This window comes from Channa argus, chromosome 13, assembly GCF_033026475.1.
Source record: "Channa argus isolate prfri chromosome 13, Channa argus male v1.0, whole genome shotgun sequence".
Classification (NCBI taxonomy): domain Eukaryota; kingdom Metazoa; phylum Chordata; class Actinopteri; order Anabantiformes; family Channidae; genus Channa; species Channa argus.
Window position 1 is genome coordinate 3,508,686 of NC_090209.1, and position 21,244 is coordinate 3,529,929.

The 21,244-nt window shown below is 39.2% G+C and overlaps 2 protein-coding genes across 3 annotated transcripts; one reads left to right on the top strand and one right to left on the bottom strand.

Moving 5' to 3' along the window:
• Positions 1–671: 671 nt before the first annotated feature.
• On the top strand, positions 672–15,387 carry gdap1l1 (ganglioside induced differentiation associated protein 1-like 1). 2 transcript variants are annotated; one of them, XM_067526844.1, is made up of 6 exons: positions 700–1,519; positions 5,906–6,098; positions 10,539–10,712; positions 12,749–12,843; positions 13,738–13,852; positions 13,950–15,387. In XM_067526844.1, the coding sequence occupies exons 1-6, from the start codon at positions 1,340–1,342 to the stop codon at positions 14,291–14,293; spliced, it is 1,101 nt and encodes a 366-aa protein (XP_067382945.1). In that variant the 5' UTR covers positions 700–1,339; the 3' UTR covers positions 14,294–15,387. The 2 variants fall into 2 exon arrangements, with proteins under 2 accessions (XP_067382946.1, XP_067382945.1); XM_067526845.1 differs by lacking the exon at positions 10,539–10,712 and having other exon boundaries at positions 672–1,519.
• Positions 15,388–15,526: 139 nt separating this feature from the next.
• fitm2 (fat storage inducing transmembrane protein 2) lies at positions 15,527–20,372 on the bottom strand. The gene is made up of 2 exons (XM_067526846.1): positions 20,159–20,372; positions 15,527–19,544 (listed from the first exon to the last, which is right to left on the bottom strand). The coding sequence occupies exons 1-2, from the start codon at positions 20,329–20,331 to the stop codon at positions 18,935–18,937; spliced, it is 783 nt and encodes a 260-aa protein (XP_067382947.1). The 5' UTR covers positions 20,332–20,372; the 3' UTR covers positions 15,527–18,934.
• Between the last annotated feature and the right edge of the window lie 872 nt (positions 20,373–21,244).

The following is a 21,244-nucleotide window of genomic DNA, read 5'->3' on the forward strand; positions in this document are numbered from 1 at the left end:
AAGATGATTAAACATAACTTTAGTGGGAATATGCATTAAGATTTATAATAAACAGCAACTCTGTACAGCCATACAACATAGAACAAGAATAAATGCTCATACGCACATCCTCTCTTATAATTCATGATTTTACAGTTCATTTTAATAAAAGTCTTTGACGAGCTGTTTATTTGGATCTGGGGCCCTGGGACAGTTCTTCACGTTGCCCAACTGGTAGAACTGGTAACTTATAAAAATCTGACAGCTTGTGTAAATGGAACCATTTAAGAAATTTAGAGCTGTCAACAACTCATGAAAAGCAATTAGGACCAACTGTTTTCTGTGAAGATATTAAAAAACAACAAAAAAGAGAACAGTAGAGGTAAAGCCAAGTCCCCCAAGTACATCAAAATGTTCTATACTTTTTGGTGTAACATGGAATTAATTTATGAACAACCGTGTAACCTTACAACACAGTGGATTTTGAGCATATACCAGCTATTATGCAAATATGTCTTTTTTATTTTTATTTTTTTTAAGAAATCACAAGTGAAAATGAAAAACGTAAGCATATTAGTAGAAAACAATTTACTTAAAATCATTCAATGGAGCATCAATGAAAAAAGAGGTCATTTGTAGCCTCTTATGTTAAAGTTCTGTTCTACACCGGCAGCTATTCATCTCAATTTTGAATCAGTTACTTTTAATATTCTTAACGCATTCCCTTCTTTTTTGTCCACCACTTCTCTCGACCTTTCCCCCCAAAAGAACACAATGTGGACATTGACAACTAAATTTTCTTGGTTTTTCCATGATCCAGTTCCCGGAGCAAATAATATTCTAACTCCTTGAACATCTCGAATTGGATGTGCAAACATCTGTATGTGTTTCTTTGCACGTTGGCTCAGCTGTTTGGTCAGTTGCATGTATGCACATGTTACGTAAGACCGACACTGTCCTGTTGTCCTTACAGGAGCCGCTTGACCTTCCAGTGACGCGCTCCGTCCGCGCGCTTCCACCGCGCATGTTTGGAGCGTAGCTCATCATGTGATGTGAGTCGGTCACACATTGATGTGATCGTAGGAGCAGGAGCATGCTCGAGTAAGCACATATTTGCATATGGATTAGCTCGTGTCTGTTTTTTGGGGGGGGCTATATCTCTGTTTCATTCGGAGGTGAAGCCGATTTCAGCACCGGAGCTGTCTGAAGCTGACGGATGCGAGGATGCTGAGCTTGAGCTGCTGAAGCCCCCCCTCCCCCCCCCCCCTCTCTCTCTCTCTCTCTCTCTCTCTCTCTGTCTCTGTCTCTCTCTCCTCTTCTCTCCTCGCTCCTCTCCTCCACACGCACAAAACGCTCTGTCATGGCGTCTTCCAACCATGTTACCCCTACCAACTGTAGCTGGTGGCCCATCTCAGCGATGGACGAAGACGGCAAAATCACAGACGGGGAAGAGTGCGAAGAACCGACGGCAGAGCCCAAACCATTCAACAAAGACAGGCTGGTTTTGTACCACTGGACGCAGTCTTTCACCTCCCAAAAGGTAAAAAAAAAAAAAAAAAAAAAAAAACCCTCAAAAAACAAGAACAGGGCTTGAAAATGGAGGTGGCTCCACGCACGTCTCTTTGCATGAAATGATGCTGCAGCGTGAAACTCACTGCGTGTGTTCGTCTTTGCAATGATCCAAAGGCACCGGTTTGTGTGCATGTTTGTGTCTGCACCTCCAGAATATGAATCTGATCCTGCAGATGGGCAGGTCTCCCAGTTGAGACGCTGAGGAAAGCAGCGCTGCAGCATGGGGCTCATTTCTTCGACATATAATTGGATTCCTGGTCAATATTCTGTCATTTACCACTGCATTAAACACCCATCATGTGTCATCAGCTTCAGCCATTTATTGACGTGTTGAAGCTGTTTTGTCTCTTCTCAGCTCGTGAATTGTGGTTACAACCTATATGCTCTGACACATTACATACTAAATTATTGATCAGAGTGATGTGCAAAACAAACCAAAGGCCATCTTCCCCCCTCTGCAGGTGAATCACACCATAGGGTTTTATTTGAATGTCTACCTTGAATTAACTTGTCAGTCAGGAAGGTGGATCTTTCCTAGTAAATGAGCACATGGTGATAAAAATGTTGTGTTTTAGCCCTTTAAAACTCTGAAACATTATTAGAATTCAGTGTTTTAGTCAAACATGTTTGATTGACTGTATACATTTTCACCAATTCACCAATCTCCCACCTAAAGATCCGTCTATCAGCTGTGAGGATTACTACTCTATGTGTGGCCACAAGGCTCTGCAGGAGCTCTAAGTCAGGGGCCATAATGTCATCAGGGTTATATGTCAGCTTGGTGTTAAGGCTCCTGATTTATATCAGAGAGTCTTTGTAGGTGTTTGAAAGCTGCAATATTTAGCAGAGAGGGGTGTTTTATTTAAAGTGATAAAGTTAGAGAAGATATATATTTTTGGGTTAGTTACAATGTTCAACATTTTCCACATTTAAATTTGCTCCCAAAATTGATCTTAATGTGGAGAAATGAATTGAAATCTGACCGGCATATAGATATTCAAACTAAAAGCATTCGGCCTCTCAGAGAAACGCAACCACTTCTGCTTTATTTCTGAGTATTGTAGCATTCTGATGCATTGCAATTTGAAAACTACACCTACCTGGAGGACTGTGCAGAGCTCAGTCGAATGTAAAGAGCAAAGCAAAGCTATGTCAGATCATTGGTGGGAAGAGATGGACAGAGCAGAGAGTGATTCAGAGTCTCATGTTAACACTATAGCTTCATTTACACACTATAGCTTTAAAAACACGAACACTTCAAATAACAGTGGTGAACTAATAAATCGTTTAAATTGCTTATTTTTGAATGGACTTTGGTGTTTAGGTTAGTTGTTTAAAACCCAGTGGATTGAGCTTTTACTAAATTACAAGTGTATTCCACTAGATTCAATTGATGGTGAAATTATCCATTAACTTGTTAAGTAATTCATTTAAATGGGGGATGTTTGATCACCTTGAGTCCAGTGTATGTGGTTCTTTATTAAAACCTCGAGAGTACTGTACAGCCAGGTGGACAAACTCAGGCAAGACCCTTAACCACGACTTCCAAGATGCATTTTGGCATAGAACATACAATGACAAAGCTGAAATTCTGTCAGAATCAGTTTATGGGGGATGAAAACGGTGTTTTTCCTTCCTGCAGCTGAAATAAAGCTGAGCCAAAGCTCATTGCTATTTTAGTCTGTATGTAAACATTTTTAAATGGTGATCACACAACAATGTAAATAACAGTAACAATATCTGAGAAACTCCTAAAATGGACAAAACACTTCACACACTTCACAACTCTACAGCTCTTTTTAAGCTTGACCACAGGCACCAAATGTCAGCATGTGTCGGCTTTTGTCACTTTGAGTTTCACAGCTCTTTTTCATAATCTGTCTCATGTGAGTTTCCCCCATCTTTGATAGTTTGATGTTATCATACTAGAGCCCCACATTCAGAGTCATTAAATAACATTTGGCCTTATCTTTTGTTTGCTTACCTCTGTGAGGTGTCATCTGAGTAAGTATGTGAACATGCTGCAGCACTGTGTCTGTGAACTGAAGGATGATGCTACACTGTATTTCTCTCCACGACAACCTTGAGCTGATGCTCACTCTCTGCCTTGTACATCAGTGATGAGGCTTCATTGCTGGCTCACAGCCATCAGAGTCTGAGTGGCTGATTGTGCTGGTTGTCACTCAGCAGAGGGTAAACACCAGGCTCACAGTCATGATTATCACCTCAGTGCTGGAGCTGGAGTAGGACGGTGACTTCACAATCATGGCTGACTGTGCTGTCAGGGAGCAGACTATTAGGCACAATGCACATGGATTTCAGGAAGAAAGAAAACTGCACTAAATTTGCAAAACAGTCTTGATTATACGGGTGGTGTTTGTATGCTCCCTACATGACATCACTGGGGAAGAGAGTCAGTCTTTTGGGACTCGTAGAGCACTTATCTGTATCTAAGAAGACAAAAGTGAATTCTACTGTACTTACTCTGGCACTGAGCTGGTGACCTGTGAATCCACTGTTGTCATCAGATGTTCAGGGGATCAGTTACAAGTCTGTGAATGCCTCAGCAAGTTCCACAGGAAAGAGGGAAGCTGTGCTACTCAATTTCTTCTCCTCCGTTTTAATAAAGCCTCATGTCTAACTCATGCTGCAATGCATGGTGAACACGACAGATACGGTAAAGTTGGAGACACAGACAGGAACTTGATGCTCTGGAGTAAAAGTCATTTTAGAGGCCAACTTCACAGCTGAATACAGCACTGGCTCTCTCACAGTCAGCAGGTTAGAGAGTTGCACCTTTAATAGCTAAACCTTTTCCGATTTGTGTGGTTTTCATGCTGCCAGTAAATGTAATTTGAAACTTAGCATCATGTGATTTCCATTGATGCAAAGCAAAAGGCCTGTGTTCATAATCCTAGTGATGTAAACGTACACATGTATTAGCTGTAAAATCCTCCATCTGCAGAAACCAATGCAAAATTTTTATTGTTGCAGCTGGTGGAGGTACTTTTACTGCAGTATATTATATACACTTACAGGTAGTTCAACCTGAAGGTTCCCAACCTGCAATTTTAGTCTGGCAACTCCAAATGGTCATTAAACGTATCAGCTCTTGGGATTAGTTATGTAGCACAATAGAAATTAGATTTTGGAGTTAATGATGATTAGCGAGAACACCAGTGCGATGATTCCGTCTGTCATGCAAGGTGCTGCTCTGACCTACTTGGGGTTTAGTGACTTGCCTAAGGACACTTTGACATATGGACAGCAGCAGGGACGAGTTGAACTGCCAATCCTGAGACTGGTGGAGAACCTCTCTTCCTCCTGAGCCACAGCCAATTCATCCATACATGAAGTTTTGTCAGAGATCTGCTTTAGGTTCAGTCCTTTTGACGGTATAACATACATCTGGAAAACCGAGTAGTAGTATTTATTACTCTTCAGCTCTGTACAGCAGCGGCCGTAGCTACTACTGTATAGTATCAAGTAAGACAAGAGTTCTCTGGACCCTCCAGCTGAACAACTTGGCCTCATTACTAACAAGTGACGAATATTATTATATAACAACTCTTGTGGCAACAGTGACTGTGTTACTGTGGGCATCATCAACGGACACCTCAGCAGTTAAAGACTCAGCCCTGAAATATTTCACAGTTTGAAAATGTATATATATCGACTTCCTTGTATGAGACATAAAAAGCTTTTTTTCTTCTTTGACATCACAGCTTCATTCACAGATTTCCTCCTGTTGCCCCAAACCAGTGTTCCTGCCCTAATTACTGTGCTTGTGTTACTAAATCATTCTGTTTTATTTCATTACACCACGTCTGCCCATGTTCAGGAGAGCTCCCATTTTGCTGTTCCTCATAAGTGACCACAGCGTAGCACATTAAGCCCAAAGTGTCATTTCCTTTCATTTATCTTACTCCCAATAATAGCTCTCAGTGGACCTTGGCTTATCCTTCATCCCCACTAGCCATGAATCCTGACTGTCCTCTGGGTTTTTCTCTCAAACTTAAGCGCACTGTAAAATATCTTATTCGTTTGCCAGAATGCACTAACGGATGGGCCCATACAGTCTGTGTAGGACATAAACATCGGTATTTTCTATGCCATCAGCTATGAGCAGAGACCATTGGGTTGTCTGCTTTGCTTTGGTACTTTCGCAGTAACTCTTTTGAACAACAAGAAGCATGAAGCATGTGAGATTTGCTGTGCTGTGCTTCAATGAATCTTGTTTTAACATATGATTTAATTCACATGTTTTGTGATCAGTTTTTGTCATCCTCTGCTAGCTTCAACATGCTGCATTGGTCACCGCCTCAGAAATCTTAACCTGTGCTTGTTATTACAGGTACGTCTGGTCATCAATGAGAAGGGGCTCGTGTGTGAGGAGAGGGATGTGAGCTTGCCGCTGCAGGAGCACAAAGAGCCCTGGTTCATGAGGCTGAACTTGGGCGAGGAGGTGCCCGTCTTCCTCCACGGTGACGCCATCATCAGTGACTACAACCAGATTATAGATTACCTGGAGAAAACATTTGTGGGAGGTATGGTACAGTAATAATCTATATTATCTTATTTTTCTTTTTCAAAGCCATGCAGCATATTCTTCACTAGGGTTTACAGTGTGTCCTGTTTACAACCAGCATGTCCACTGTGAATGGTTCTGGATGCCATCAGAGGAATGTTAATCTCAGCAGCCCTGGCCTGCCTATAATTGGTTTACTCTCTTGTATTTACCGGGCAAATCCCCGTCCAAGCGTTAAAAAGGCAAAATATCCTACTTACTGTGTAACACTAGGATTGAGGCTTGTTACCATTGTTACCATTACAGGTTTTAGAGATTAGTTCAGACTTTTTAGTTTTTAGATTGATGGATTTTGCTCAGTGTTTCTAGGTGACATGTATCCAGCTATGATGTCAGTGCCGCTGTAGTTCTGCCGCACATGTATGAAGTGAGCCACATGCATAAATCTACACCAGTTTCATTTGTCAATGGGCAAAATGTGGAGTTCTCAAAAAACTGTACCATGTAGTAGTATATTTGTTCGAGTTTGCCTTTCGATTTTACAATTCTTCCCATAGATGTCCAACAAATCTGAAACACATCTCTACATTCACCCCAGGCTGTAATGTTGATTTCCTTTCTGTTTATTTACACTTTATAATCACTGATCAGCAACAAGATGATTTTATTTTTCATATAAATATTCTAATAAATGCTGATGTTAACTATCTGTCAGCACAGAAAGTGGTTAAAATCAGCTCCACCTTTACCAACAGTAATCTTAATTTTTATTAGTTACTGTTCTTGTTTTGCCAGACGTATCAAAATCAGTATTGTTTAAAATACATTGTTTTCTTAGTGAAGTGCTTTTAGTTTTGTTCTTGAAGTAAAATATAGAAATGTTGTTAATTGTTTAGTTTAGTTAATTAAAAGAATTAAAGTGCTACTTGTAGTGGAGAATTATTTTAGACCAACACTTATATTTGAGTATTACGTTTGTGTACTTTTACCACCTGTGCACACATGTTGTGTGTATCGCATGTTGCTGTGTATGGGGATGTGTAGCTGCAGACTGCTCAGAGAGGTCATGCCGACCCTTGTCCTCCATGACATTTTAAGACCACTAATGTTGCTAACTTGTTTTATTATTATGTGCATAGAAGTAAGACGTTGAATTATCTGAGTCAGACAGATCAGGTTTGAGCCACTTCGACAGGTAATGTGAATGTAGTGAGTGTGTTTCCTTTATTTTTGTGACCTCTACATGGCGCTGATGATGCTTGCTATCAAGGGCATGTTTAGGAACTCTTTGCCTGAAACATTGAAAGATCAGCTGGAGACAGTTTTCAACACTTAATGGATCTAATGTTTGCTTCATCCAACAAACCGTGGCAGCAACTGCTGTTATTTATGGTGCCAATGTCAGTTAAGACAAAAAACTCAGCGTGTTTGCTTCTGTCTGAAATCAACTGAGAACTCTGACTCTATCTGGCTAAATTGCATGTGTGTTATGTGAGAAAACTTAACAAAGGACCAACAGCAGTAACCGAGTTGAGTACAAACTGCAGATTACAAATAGCAACATAGTGTTTAAAACACTGGTAATGCATCCACTTATCATTACACCAGAGCTAAAGAAACTATCCAAGTGTGTGAACCTGGGGTAACAAAGACAATTGGAAGCCTTTTGAGGCCATCTGTCCCTGTACTGCGAGCGTTTGTGTGTACTGTACTGTGTGACTCTAGAGGTCATTGCAACAGTGTCTTTGCACCAATAGGACAAAACCCTCACATTTAATTAGATAAAACATAAATGATTTCATAGGGGGAATTTGTCACTGAACCAGTGAGTACAACATGTAAATAACAACAGCAGCAGCTGATGTTAAGAGGATTATGAGAAATAGACATAGGATTTTTTTTGAGCATTGAAGTGCTCAAAAAAGAGCATTTGAGCATGAAATGAGCATTTTGAGGCTGTGATGTGACTTAGATGCATCCAGAAATCTCATCCTTTGGCTTTGCAAGCAGGCGCTAATTTCAGCTATCTGTGTGTCCTGCATTGTCGTATCTGTGTGTGGTTTGTCCTATAGTGTTGTCAGATAAGACATTATTCCATTATGTAATGTCAGCTTTGCTGAAGATTTGGTTCACTGCTCACTCGGTAATAAAAGGCTACAAGGCAGAAACTGCCTTGGAGTTTGATGTCTTTTTCTCATCTGGAGACCATTCATTCATGTTGGTTACAGCTCTGCATGCAGGTAATTGCAGGATTTTTTTTTTTACATCAGACATGATTTCAGAGTGATACAATAGTTCAGTTGAGCTGTATTTTTTATTCTGTTGAATGTTGAACTAATGTTTTAAAGCCAGATCTCAAACCGGACATGGTTTTAGCCAGAAGTTAATCTGGTGGATCAATCTTACAGAAGGGCTCTTTCTCTGTGTGTCAATCCCAATGAGCGCTGGCAACATGGGCTGCAGCTGAACAGCAAACCTTTGCTTCGGAAAAGAGACTCTTAGAAGTACAGAACATCAAGGTGCCAAGTTAAAGCGCGTTGAGTCTTTCTGTGAGAAAGCTGTTTGTTGACTGGGAACAATCAAACTTTTGATTCTGTCACATTAAACCTGAACGTTCACCTCAGTCTCCAGGAAAGTCAGACATTTGTCCTTGGAAAGGTTCATAGCTTTATTGGCTGAAGTAACATTTCCACCACAGTCTGCAGCAGACCACCTACTGGCCCACTGCATGCCGTGCCCAAGATTTTGGTCGAAGGACTGTTTACTCAGCTTTCTGGAGCTCTGCCAGGTGCAGCTCCACCCTCTGCGAACTTCTCCTTTGGCCTGCACATCCTCGGCCGGATGACTGTATCTGTTTTGTCAGCGATGCCATCCCTGTGTTTGTCTGGCTGTGACCCCGCACAGAGATAAAAGTACTATCGCCTCCTTAATGCTGAATCTTAGCAGAGGGTCATTAGATGGAACACCATCCCTCCCAGTCGTGTGGCGTGAAGCCAACCACAAGAGTTAGGCCAGCAAAATAAAAAAACCTAGTTCCTCTAACAATAACAACACTTTTTCAAGGACTTCAAGATTACAAAACTAATGTGTAACAAAAGTTAGATGAGAAACCTACAACTGTACCTACCTACTAGGAAAAGACTTCACACAAAAGGTGTTTAACATAAAACAAATGTGTCAAATGAAAATTTGACACATTTGCAGGCAAATTTTTGTAGATATTCAGCTGAGTCCTGTAAGTTCCTAAACAGAAAATGTTTAATAATGCTATTATTTTAGGGGTATATATGTATTTTAGTGGAAACCAATCTGTTGTCTTTTATTATGCTGCTTGGAGTCAGTGTATGTTGTGTAAGCTGTAGGATGAGACTCGAAATCAACCCACCCAGGGCATCAAATGCTGATGCTGTGTCAAAGCTCACGGTGTCTCATAGATGCATAGATGCAAAAGACAGGCAGGTTACACATTCTGACCACATGGTGAGACATAAGTTTACATTGTCTATTACAGCTGCAGTAACAAAACATATGTGTGACTGCAGTTTGGTGGAATAAAACACGTTTTAGAAGAGAGGGCTTAATGGTTGGCTCTGTGCTTTTTATTGAGTCTGAGCAGTTGCCAGGCAACCAGTAGAGGCTGTATGGAGTTACTATGACAGTTACTATGACAAGAAATAGTCAGCATCCCCCAAGTGAGTTTTAGAGATGTTCGTAGGTGCATTTTCTTCCCTTTGCCAGGCTGTGTCCTCATGTTTCTCGTCCTCATGCTAAGCTAAGCTAACTAGCTGCGACTACGTTAGTCCACAAACTACTATTAGGAGTGTGTCTCAACTTGTGACAAAAAGATTGTTGAAATCTACACTGGTTTTGGAGGAGCTTAATATAAGTGTGGACACATTTTTAAGAGAAACTAACTGAGCTACGCAAACTGTAACATCCAGGGCAGATAAATAGAACAAAGCAGACCAATCAGGGATCTGTGAAATTATTTTTACAACGTAGCCTCATTAATCTTCTGTCTTTTATCAAATTATGGTCTCATGTTGTTTAGTTTTTTCATGTCATTAAACTGTTTTTTTTTTTTTTTTAAACTGGTTTACTTTTCCACTCAAGCTTCTTAGTCTCCAGGAGACCATTTTTAGATCTCATCAGTCTAGTTTCCACATCAAGCTTTTTTTAAAATGTGTGTTAAAGAGAGCGAGGGGTGTCATGTGTTACCAGGTTACCGTGCTGTGTGCCGAAAGCTGAAGCAGGGAAAATGGTGTTATAATGGGTTTGTGTAGCAACAAGCGTGATGATGACTGCTCCGAAACTTGTTTTGGAAAGTTGATGAAAATCTATCAAGACAGTACGAACGCAACTCTGTCTCTTTTGTGCCACTGCTTTTGTGTAATTGTCTTAGTTGCATTAAATGCCTTTCCTCTTCATTGTTGCTATGATGTCGGCGTGTCGCCCGCAGACTCCGTGGCTCAGTTGATCCCCGATGCAGACTCGCCTCTCCACGATCGTGTGCAGCAGTACCGTCAGCTGCTGGATGGTCTGCCCATGGACGCATACACACACGGCTGCATTCTCCATCCAGAGCTCACCACTGACTCAATGATCCCAAAGTACGCCACCGCAGAAATACGTAGTAAGTGAAGCCAGCTCACCGTGACGTGTAGGCCTGGTTGCTTATCAGACTGCATTTTATAAGATGAATGGTGGATGTTATACGCTCCAGTTTTTTTATTACATACTCCAAGCTGAAACTAATGCTTTCTAATCCAACAGTCCTATTGGACAATCCTCCTTCCTGAAGGTGTTGATGTTCAGATTTTGTTGAAACTTTTCCTGAGACGTCAACTATATGATCATTTTGAATAACTGTACTGTATGTCATGTTTCTGTTTTTCAAATTTACCCTGATTTAGATAATCAGAAGATTGGATGAAATTAAAAAAAAAAGACATAATGTTTCTGTAGCTATGGTTATTAAATATTATAATATAGTTGATAATGACAATGCATCAATCTATCAAAAACATCTTGCAATTGTATCTGGTTGGATGCAGCTTGTTTTTATTGTTATCATTTTTTATTCAGTAGTCCCCATCCAAGAAGTCAAGTTAACTTCTCTCTGGTCTTTGTTCTTAAAATAATTGGGTAATTTAACACTCATATGGTTATTTTAATCAGGAAATTTAAACTCAGGAGGAGTTTTGAGGGCAAATCAACTAAATCAAGCAAACATTTAAACCAGGGTTTCTGGGGGCTGGAGTCTATTCCAGGTAGCATCCTAACCAGCAAATAAAAGAAATTGAGTTAAACGTAAAATATTAATATTTAGACAGCATGTTTGCCTGCTGTGTTGGTTATACATGCTCCGACTTGTGAGTGAAGGTCTGATTTTATTCTGTTATATTAACTATTAAATTGACCACTTTTCGACAACAGACAAGGACAAATCTAGTCCTTTGAAGGATGTGTAGATGCTAAAACTAAATGAGTATGTTTCTGCTTTTTGCTTTGCCATATTCAACGTATTTGTCTATTTTTTATACATAATATCAATACGTTTCTCTATTTTCAACATTGCTTCTGATATACGAGTACTGGAGGTGAATAAAAAGGACCAACAAAAACAATAGACAGACATTATAAATGCACAGCTGTTTATCTTCCTTACATCATTTTCCACATTATCAGCAACAAATCCCCATTTTAATGTGCATGGCGTTATGAATATATTAACAAATGAAAACAAATAGCAAAAACCGTTATCCCAGCACACTCTAGTTATGTCAGGTTTCTCTACCCTAAGAGCAGATAAAGTGCTGCTAGTGCAGAGTGTAGTTCTCCTTACATGAGGTGTTGACCTCAGTTTGTAAGTTAAAGTAACTTGAATAAAGAAACTGGACAAAACAGTTCTGCAGCAGAATGAACTTATAAAGCTTTGTTAGACTGACTCAACATTTAATGAAATCATGCCTTACTGGTGTTTGTGTGTGATTATCTAATATTTGTTTTATTTACTGTGCCGTAATCCGTTTTACATTAGGAATAAATTCAGTCTTAATTTAAATCAGTTTTAAACTTCTTAATTGTCTTATTATGTTATGACCCAAGGGGCAATCCCAACTAAAATATTTTAATATTTCAGGCTCCATCTTGTGGTTTTATTTCATTATGGCTGTGCAGCCACAATAAATATCAATCAAATGTTTTAACCACAAATAATTAATAAAATCGTAAAAGATAACGCTGGTCATATTTCAGCAACTAGCCCAAAAGGAATATTACATCATTTCATTCTTCAAAAAAATCAACATCAAACAGGAGGAAATGGTAGATTGGTTTGAGATTATGTTCAGTGCTGAATTATTTCACATTTATTACTCTGCGAGTGTGTGTGTGTGTTTATGGTCAGGAAGAAACACGTCACTTCAACGGTTTGGGTAATGAATGTGTTTTAATCCATTTCACAGCACAGTGGAGCTGTGTGGCAGAGAGGAATACAGTTCCACAGATCATGTTTAGTTTCACTGTTGTGTTTCATGGGATTATTTGAAGAGCGATATGACAGTGGGACAGTGGTTGGAAAACTAGAATATTATCTAAAAAGGTTTTCTCTCCCTGAACAATAGATCATCACACAATGAATGTGTGTGTGTGTGTGTGTGTTTTCAGGACATCTGGCCAATGCTGCGACAGAACTGATGAAGTTGGACCATGAGGAGCCTCAGCTGACAGAACCGTACCTGTCCAAGCAGAAGAAGCTCATGGTGAGTTTATGTTGGCATTATGTGACACGTTGTTTTCTAATGTTTTCTTTAAGCGAAACATTTCATTTCTATTTTTTCCTTCCTAAAAATAATGGTATTTAAATGGATAATTATTGTGGTGTAATATACTTGTTAATAAATTAAAAATGGGATGCATTTGTGTGAGACATCAAATCCTTTTTACAAGCTCTATACTGTACATACGTGTTAAATAGTCCCTAATATATTACCGACCATTAATCTTTAATCTAATCATTTATCTAATTGCCCACTCTTTATGTGTTTAAATTGAAAAATTAGGGTGTTTTTCTAATAAAATATGGAATATTATTTTATAAAAATGTGTATTTTTATATTTCTAAAATTAAAATATTATTAATTATTACACAATTCAGATTTTGTGATATTGATTTTCGTGTTTGCAGCTGACAATCATTACCCGTAGTGCAATAAATGAGCTCTACGTTTTGGCCCCGATGTTTAAGTCCTAGTCAGGATGAATTGTAGTAACATGTAACAGTAACTTTTTGATTCTTGTTAGACCTTTGCTTGAATTTGTTACTATACTATTTTCATAGCACCACAATCTGGGTCAAAAGTAATTTGTCCAATTGACTGAAAAGCTGCAAAAGTTGTCCATATCTTGTTAGTATGCTGCTATCACACTAAACTAAGATGGTAAAAATAATTATTTGTTTTGCTTGGCTGCAACAATTTAGTTCAACGTATTTATCTAAAATTGGGACAAATGTAAGTGAGCATATGTATTTTGCGATTTGTATTATGTTCTTCTCAAAACACTTCTAATGATTAAACACTTATCTTACTGATATAAGAATAATGGTTGTTCATTTGCCTCTTAGGACTGAAGTCTTTTTAATTTTTAATTGGCAGGCAAAGATCTTGGACCATGATAATGTCAATTACCTGAAGAAAATTCTGGGGGAGTTAGCCATGGTTCTAGATCAGGTGGAGGCTGAACTGGAGAAAAGGAAATTAGAGTATCAAGGTATCACTGAATCATTATGATCTTTTGTCGTACTGGTACATAAACACGTTCCAAATATTTCTGAGGTCATGAATTTATTCATTTTTTGCCCATACAGGTCAAAAGTGTGAGTTGTGGCTATGTGGACCTGAATTTACACTAGCTGATATCTGCCTCGGAGCCTTGTTGCACAGGCTCAAGTTCTTGGGACTTTCTAAGAAATACTGGGAGGACGGCAGCCGACCCAACCTGCAGTCCTTTTTTGTGCGCGTTCAAAAACGCTTTGCATTCCGCAAGGTCCTGGGCGACATCCACACAACCCTCCTGTCTGCAGTCCTACCCAACGCCTTCAGGATGGTAAAAAAGAAGCCACCGTCCTTTTTTGGGGCCTCTTTTCTCATGGGCTCGCTGGGAGGGATGGGCTATTTTGCCTACTGGTATTTAAAAAAGAAATACATGTAGTGAACGCCCTCATGTTGTGTTAAATGTCTGTGTATTTCTGTGATGTTTCAACTTTTCTGTAATGTTTTATGATTGCAGGAAAACATAATGAATCTATATAGAGAACACTATTACTTACCTGGGTGAACAAAGAAATAATAAAACATTCCATAATGACAAATTCTTGACAGCACATTTTCTGGTAATCAAGGCCTTCATCGAGTTTTATTTCTGGAAATTTGCAGCTCTTGTGGTCTGCAAGTCCTTGTTTAACTTCCGTTGAAGGCATACACTAGATTCCACTTCTACCGAAGACCTCAAGTAGGAAACCAGACAAAATGGTAAACACAGTAACAGCAACAGGGGTTAACTGATCTTCGCATGCCACTATTATAGTCGTTATTCATAACCGCTCTTCACTCCTCCATCTGCCTGAGGTTTACCTTGTAAAACCACAGGAAAATGTACATGATGAATACTCTCTTGTTAAGTGCTGTGCTGCCAGAAACTGCCAGATGAAACAGTGAAAGGATGGAGGCGAACTATAATGGAAAGGTCTGACATTTTTGGAAAATGTGCTTGTTGCTGTTTTCAAAATTACGAGGAGAAGATTTTTACCTCTTTCATACGTATCTGTGTACTGAATATGAAGCTACAGCTTAGCAACAAGAATGGAAACGGGGGACGCATCTGCCACCCACCGGCACCTCCAAAGGTCACTAATTAATATGATCATATAATCATATAAGTATAGATTTAAATCACCTATTACCTACCTATTATCAGCATTATAGTTACTGTAGAGAAGTTTAACATTTAGGCCCCCTGTGTTTGAAAAGGTAAATACTGCTGTGACACAGAATGCACAGTGCAAAATTGTTTTTTTTTTCTTTTTTTGCAGTATTGTGAAAACACTTTTCCAATAAATCTTGGGACACATCCTCACTTGATTTGACAATGAAAAAATGTAAGCAGATGAGGGGGAGGGGGGTCATCACAGCTCACAGGGCAAACAATACATGTTAAGACTGACTCTATTGTGATCATATATCAGAAGCTGCTGCTGGCTGATTATTCAGTGATTATGCTAAGCTAAGCCAAAAAGCCGCTAGCTGTAACTTCGTATTTATTACACACAAGCCCGGTATTGCACTTCTCACCTAACTTTCAGAATGTCCAAAATGTCAAACTGTTCCTTTAACTGTGCACCCTACACACAATAAACACACGAAAACACACACAGAGACACACACGCGCGCGCCGAGTCAGTTTATTACCACAGATCACACAGCACACAGTGACCACTAGCACTCTGTGTTGCTGAGGAAGAGTTCACGTTACACTTGACTGAAATTGTAGTAAATTGTAAATTCTGCATCTATGGCACCATAGTGTTACGTGTAGGATTAGGATGTATGCATGGTTACGTTTCAATTGTGTGCACATTGTGAGATCGCTGGACACTGAGGATTTTGTCGCTCAGAGGCAGAATTTACGACCACTACCCACATTAAACCACGGATTTGTAAATGTCATATTGCTAAATGTGACCTTTGAGGCACCTGTACTGTACTGTGTGTTGGAGGTGGACCCTCAGCAAGACTGAGCAAGAAAAATCACTGGGTTTTATTGCTGTTTGTCGCTGACTCCTTCTGACAGATGCAAGATTGTTTTTACAGATAGATATTTTTATTTATGCATTGTCTTATTTCTTTCAGCGTGTTGAATTTTTAATGAGCTCAAAGGTTATATAAGGGGAACTGGGAGAAGAAAAGATGACTCATCTCAAGGCTGAAGGAGCATGAGGAGGAAAAATAAGTCTGAGCCTAAAATAACTAGCCTTGCCAGCTGTTCTGCTGTTTGTAGATGCAGTGTACTTTTCTCGCTCCGTTTGTCTTTAAGGGGAACCTTTCTGCTTTTTCTTATTCAGGGTTTAACATGTTAGAATTCTGCTCCTAAACCACGTGCTCTTTAGATTTAACTCATTAATGTGAGGTCTGGCTGGAGTTATAAGCTGTTTTTGATTTAGTGGCTGGTTATACAGACTTCCTAGCAGTAAGGACCGGGTTTATTTCCATCACTGAAAGATAACGAAGGTTGTTAATGTGAGATTTTCAGTTATGAAGACGGGACACTGCAGCAGACAAAGATGATGTTGAACCAAAGATGATGATTAATCCTCCTTTAATAGCAGTGTCTTCTTGCTGTGTCATATCTGATTATTATTGATATAATTCATCTAGAAAAAGGTGTAGCTAATTTTGTCCAGTTTGCTGTTTGATATGGAGAGTGCTGGACAGCAACACATATTTATGCTTGGAAAGAAATTTGAGATATGCATTAAAGGAAACAGGAAGAATAGTTGATTTCAAATTTTTCTTGCATGAGCAATAGTTATGTAAATGGCCCAAAAGCAAGGATTTTAAAACGTGGTCAGATAATTCAGATTTGAAAAGGAGACTAAAGTGTGAAGTTTAATTCTTTAATTCTAATTCTTGATTAGTTTAATCATAGAATTGTTATTTCTGTTGACTTTCTGAGGATCAAACTTTAAATTATTTGGTCAACCTATGGACTAGTAGATGATGGGGAGAAAAGGGGAAAGAAAGCTCCTAACCAGCCAGTCATGGTGTATGCTTGGTAAAATTCTGATTACTGCAACACACTCCACTGCTTCTTCTGATTGAAGATATGCTAGCTGACAGGTTGGATCTGTACTTCTTAGATCACACAAAGAGTTCAAATTGAGGGATCCAAGTTGTGATTTTGTGGCCATTATATTTCACTGTACTATTTTTTTAATTTTCATTTTTTATATTTCTATATTATATGCATTTATTTATGGTGCTTTTTATGATGTTTGTTCATAAGCCTTAATTTATTCAGTTGCCATCAATGACAAATAAATAATGAAAATGGAATGAAAAGATCCTGCTTTTTATTCTGACAATTATTTTCTGCTGACACTGTTACTAATATTTTTAAATATATGAATTTACTGGTACCTACATTTATCACAATTGGCCTTTACGGAATAAGGCTGGTGTTATTCTATATGAGCCGTACAGTGAACACATCCCATGTAAAAACAATGTCCAACAATACTAATTTGACATGTCCCTTACTCTGTCTGTGGCTCTCAGCCTCAAGCCCATTGGATTTAAACTGAACATGGGTAATGAATAGTTTAAGAGTCATTTCGTACAACAGCTAGGAATTGCAGTTTTGGCAAACAATAAAACAGGAGCAAACGGAGCATTTGTTAGAGACTTTCTAATAAATCAATAAAATAACCAAGTTATAATGAAAGTAAAATAAGGTATGAGAATGCGCAAATCAGCCAGTGACAACAGTGGAGGTCTATGGGACTGAGGAATTAGCTTTTTCAACAACCTGATACTGCTTTTACCAGGATAATTCAGTCGCTGGTTGCTAACAATAAGAACACAGACAAGTCAGCAAAATAATCAATTAATAATTAAATAATTAATAATTAAAACCTGCATGTTCCGCAGGTTGATTTTAGGCATGTGTTTTTATGCCGAATTGTTTTACCCAGGCTCGGGACCGGGCACAAGGGTGACTGGTTGCACCCTTGGTGTCCGGGTGGGGGCCACACCCGGTGGGGTGGGATTCGAACTCCCTGCCTTCTGCATCCCAGACCTATGATCTTCCACTGCTCCACCAGGCCCCCTACAAAATTTATGTTTTTAAAGAACACACACCATGCTAAAAATACAATACTGTAGGCTGTGTTCAGTAAAAGCACTGATGTACAAGAAGGTAGGATATTTGTTTGCTGTGCTGTGAATTGATCAATTTCTTTGTTTTCTGCATAATTACAGTGTTTTGCAGGCTTAAACCCAAAAAAACAGACTTGAAGTGTAAAAATACGCTTTGTAATGCATTTATGTGCTTGTTGCACAAGTAATACACTGATATATTGACAATTAGGTTGAAAAATGTCTTGAGAAACGTGGCTAAAAGCTTTTAGTGTTTAAACATTTTACATCTAATGATTAAGTAAAATATTAATTATTCATATAAATAACCCACAGTCTCTATATAAATATTGAATATTTTACCTAGCATTAAATTAATAATTTGCATAAGTGCCACTTAATCATGATCTTTGTCTGCTGCACAGCACTTGAGTGAAAAGTTTTAGTAACCCCCCCCCCCCCAAAAAAAAGTTACAGCTCAATAAAATCCTACATGTAGGATGAAATACAGTACTTCCAGTGTGTTTACAGTATCTGGCTACTGTACATTGGTCTGCTAAAACGTGTCGGTGCTATACAAGTGCAGCTGTAAACATTCTCAAGTGTTCCCACTCATGTTGAAAAAGCCATCTATGGACAAATTGTTAAAGGCAACAAATAGGCAGCCAAATGGTGTAAGATGCGAGGTATGGAGGTTGAAGTTTTGGGGCTGAAGCTGGATATTAGCTAGATAGCAGCGTCTTGACTTTATTTCAAATTACCAAGATTCAAACTTAGAAGCAGTAGCCGGCAAGGTTGTGGAGGAACAAAAAGCCAGTCCTTCTGTACAAACTGACCTTTACATAAGAGGGAATGACTTAAAATAGTGTAGTTAGCTTAGACTTGGAGACAGATGACACTGACTGTAGTGTGCTGTTTTGAGGATGGCTTTATAACTAGCCTAGGCATGTTGTTTTTGTTCTTTTGGGTGGCGCTGAGGGGGGAGTCCTGGTGATAGAGGTTTTAGATACCAAACCCGATATGTCAGATACCATCCCAGCAGGCCGCACATAGTCCCTAGCAACTTGTGGGAGGGCTCATGGAAGTAAACAGATGTGCAGGTAAACATCCACAACCAAATGATGATGACCAAGTTTAAAGCCACATAAAGCAGGTTGACAGCCATCCTGGGCAGCGCAGAGAGATTGGCTGTCTTCAGAGAGGCCATAGGAGCCGTTTCCTCCATAATGAAAAGAGCAGAGTAGGAGAGGATGAAGGAGTGTCCTGAGATGTCATAGCCCTTCCAGTGGAATCCAGCACGCCTGCAGCTGGCTTTCGATGAAAACTCCACGTTGATAACATCCATAGTTCCAGTCTCAAAACATGAGCCGGTGAGGTCCTCGATGTAGAAGAAGGTCTCGGTGAAGGTGTACCACACGGCTGTCGCCACCACCAGAGACAGCAGCCGCCGGCCAAGGAAGGTCACACTCCTGCTAAAGGAGGAGCTGGCGAGGACGAGGAAGGGTGTCAGGAGCAGCAATGTCCACCCCCAGGACACTTTGACAAAATACCTGCAAGAGGAAAATCCCATGATCAAATCAGCACTCACATTGTGCATCAGATTTAATATGTATTATCCTGAGTTACAAAGAGGAAGAGGAAAGTCAACCTGTAACAAAAAACCTCCATAGTGTAATAAATCGAGGAAAGGGGAGTTATAATATTTATGAAATCAACACACATATTAAAAGACAATACAGTACAAAAAAAAAGGAGAAGTTACTGGGGCATTGCTGCCTGAAATTATCGATTGTACGTTATCATCAAATGACGGGTTCTCACTCTTCGTTTTTTTTTTAGATACAGTTCATGAATGAACATCTGGTTTAATTTGGTCTTGAAGCTGTTTTAAACTTGTTACATGCATCTTACTCAGTAGAAGGGAGATTATCAGCAAACAGCCACAAAGCTAAGGCTTTACCTTTGACCCAGCGTTACATCAGTTTAGCGAAATTAACCTAAACGTAGACATAATAGTCAGGGTCAATTCCTGACGGCACTTTCAACTTTGTACGACAGAAAGTCACCTTACTGTAGACAGGTGAGCCCTTGACCTTAAAATGAATAAGTGCAGCTGCTAAACGCAGCTAGCAAACAACATGCTAGCTTTAGCTAAGTTACTCACACGTTTAAGATATTTCTGCTGCTGCTGAAATATGACTGCGGGACGAGCTCCAGTTCTTTCAGAAGTGACCCCACAAGGGAAATGAGTAAAAAGCTCCATGGAAAGTTTTGTCGAACGGCCGATATCCTCCAAAGTGCCACCAAGTTTTCCACAATGACTTCCAGCGCTGCCATATTACCGCTGACGCTGAATACAAGCCCAACAGGACAGGAGTCACGCTGACGTCACTGCAGATTTGCCAATGACATTTCTCTGCGGCTTGTTTTCTTCCTCTGTTTTTTCAGCAGCTGGCTGCAAGCCGGTAAATTCAGGTTGTACTGCCATCTACTGTAAAGAAGTGTGTACTCCCTAAGACATTGTGCAGTTCTGTGCAAAGTTAAGCCGCTGTGTATAAGCAATGGTAGTTTTTGTTTATTACTTAATAACATAACCTACAAGCAAAGATAGAAATAAAATCACATCAATAACTAACTTACAGTACCTTACAGTACAAGTTATAGAGTTCTCCTTTGGACCTTGTCCTCTCACAAAATCTTTTGCATCAATCTACACATTATCTGTTTTATTACCACATTAAAGTAGTTATTCACTTGACCAAAAGGTTTTTAAACATATCAGTTTGTTGGTATTTAAAATAACTAACGGGGGGCATTTTTTTCTTTTATCTGTATTAATAGTACTTTGTGACTTCTTTTGGGCTTGTTTGTACTGCACAGTTCTGTAAATACACATTTTGTAAAAAGCATGTATCCATAGACACAATGATTTTCTTGTAACAGCTCAAATTAGACATTTACTCAAGCACTGTATTTGCATTCTTTAACTCCGAAACAAATAAAAGCAACATATAAGATTATACTCTTCACTCTCCTACAATTACTGACTTTACTCTTTTAGCAAATTCCAAACAGGGTTTCTGATGCTTCCTCGTGATGAAGTGTTTGGATCTTGTCATATGGTCATTTCTGCTCATGATATTTTCTTTAAATGTTTGACATTACGTTGTGTTGTTTATATTTAGCTGATTATTGTTTTTTTATGCACTGTTGTCTTCTTTCACCAACCTGTTCTGTGTGCACCAGTAGT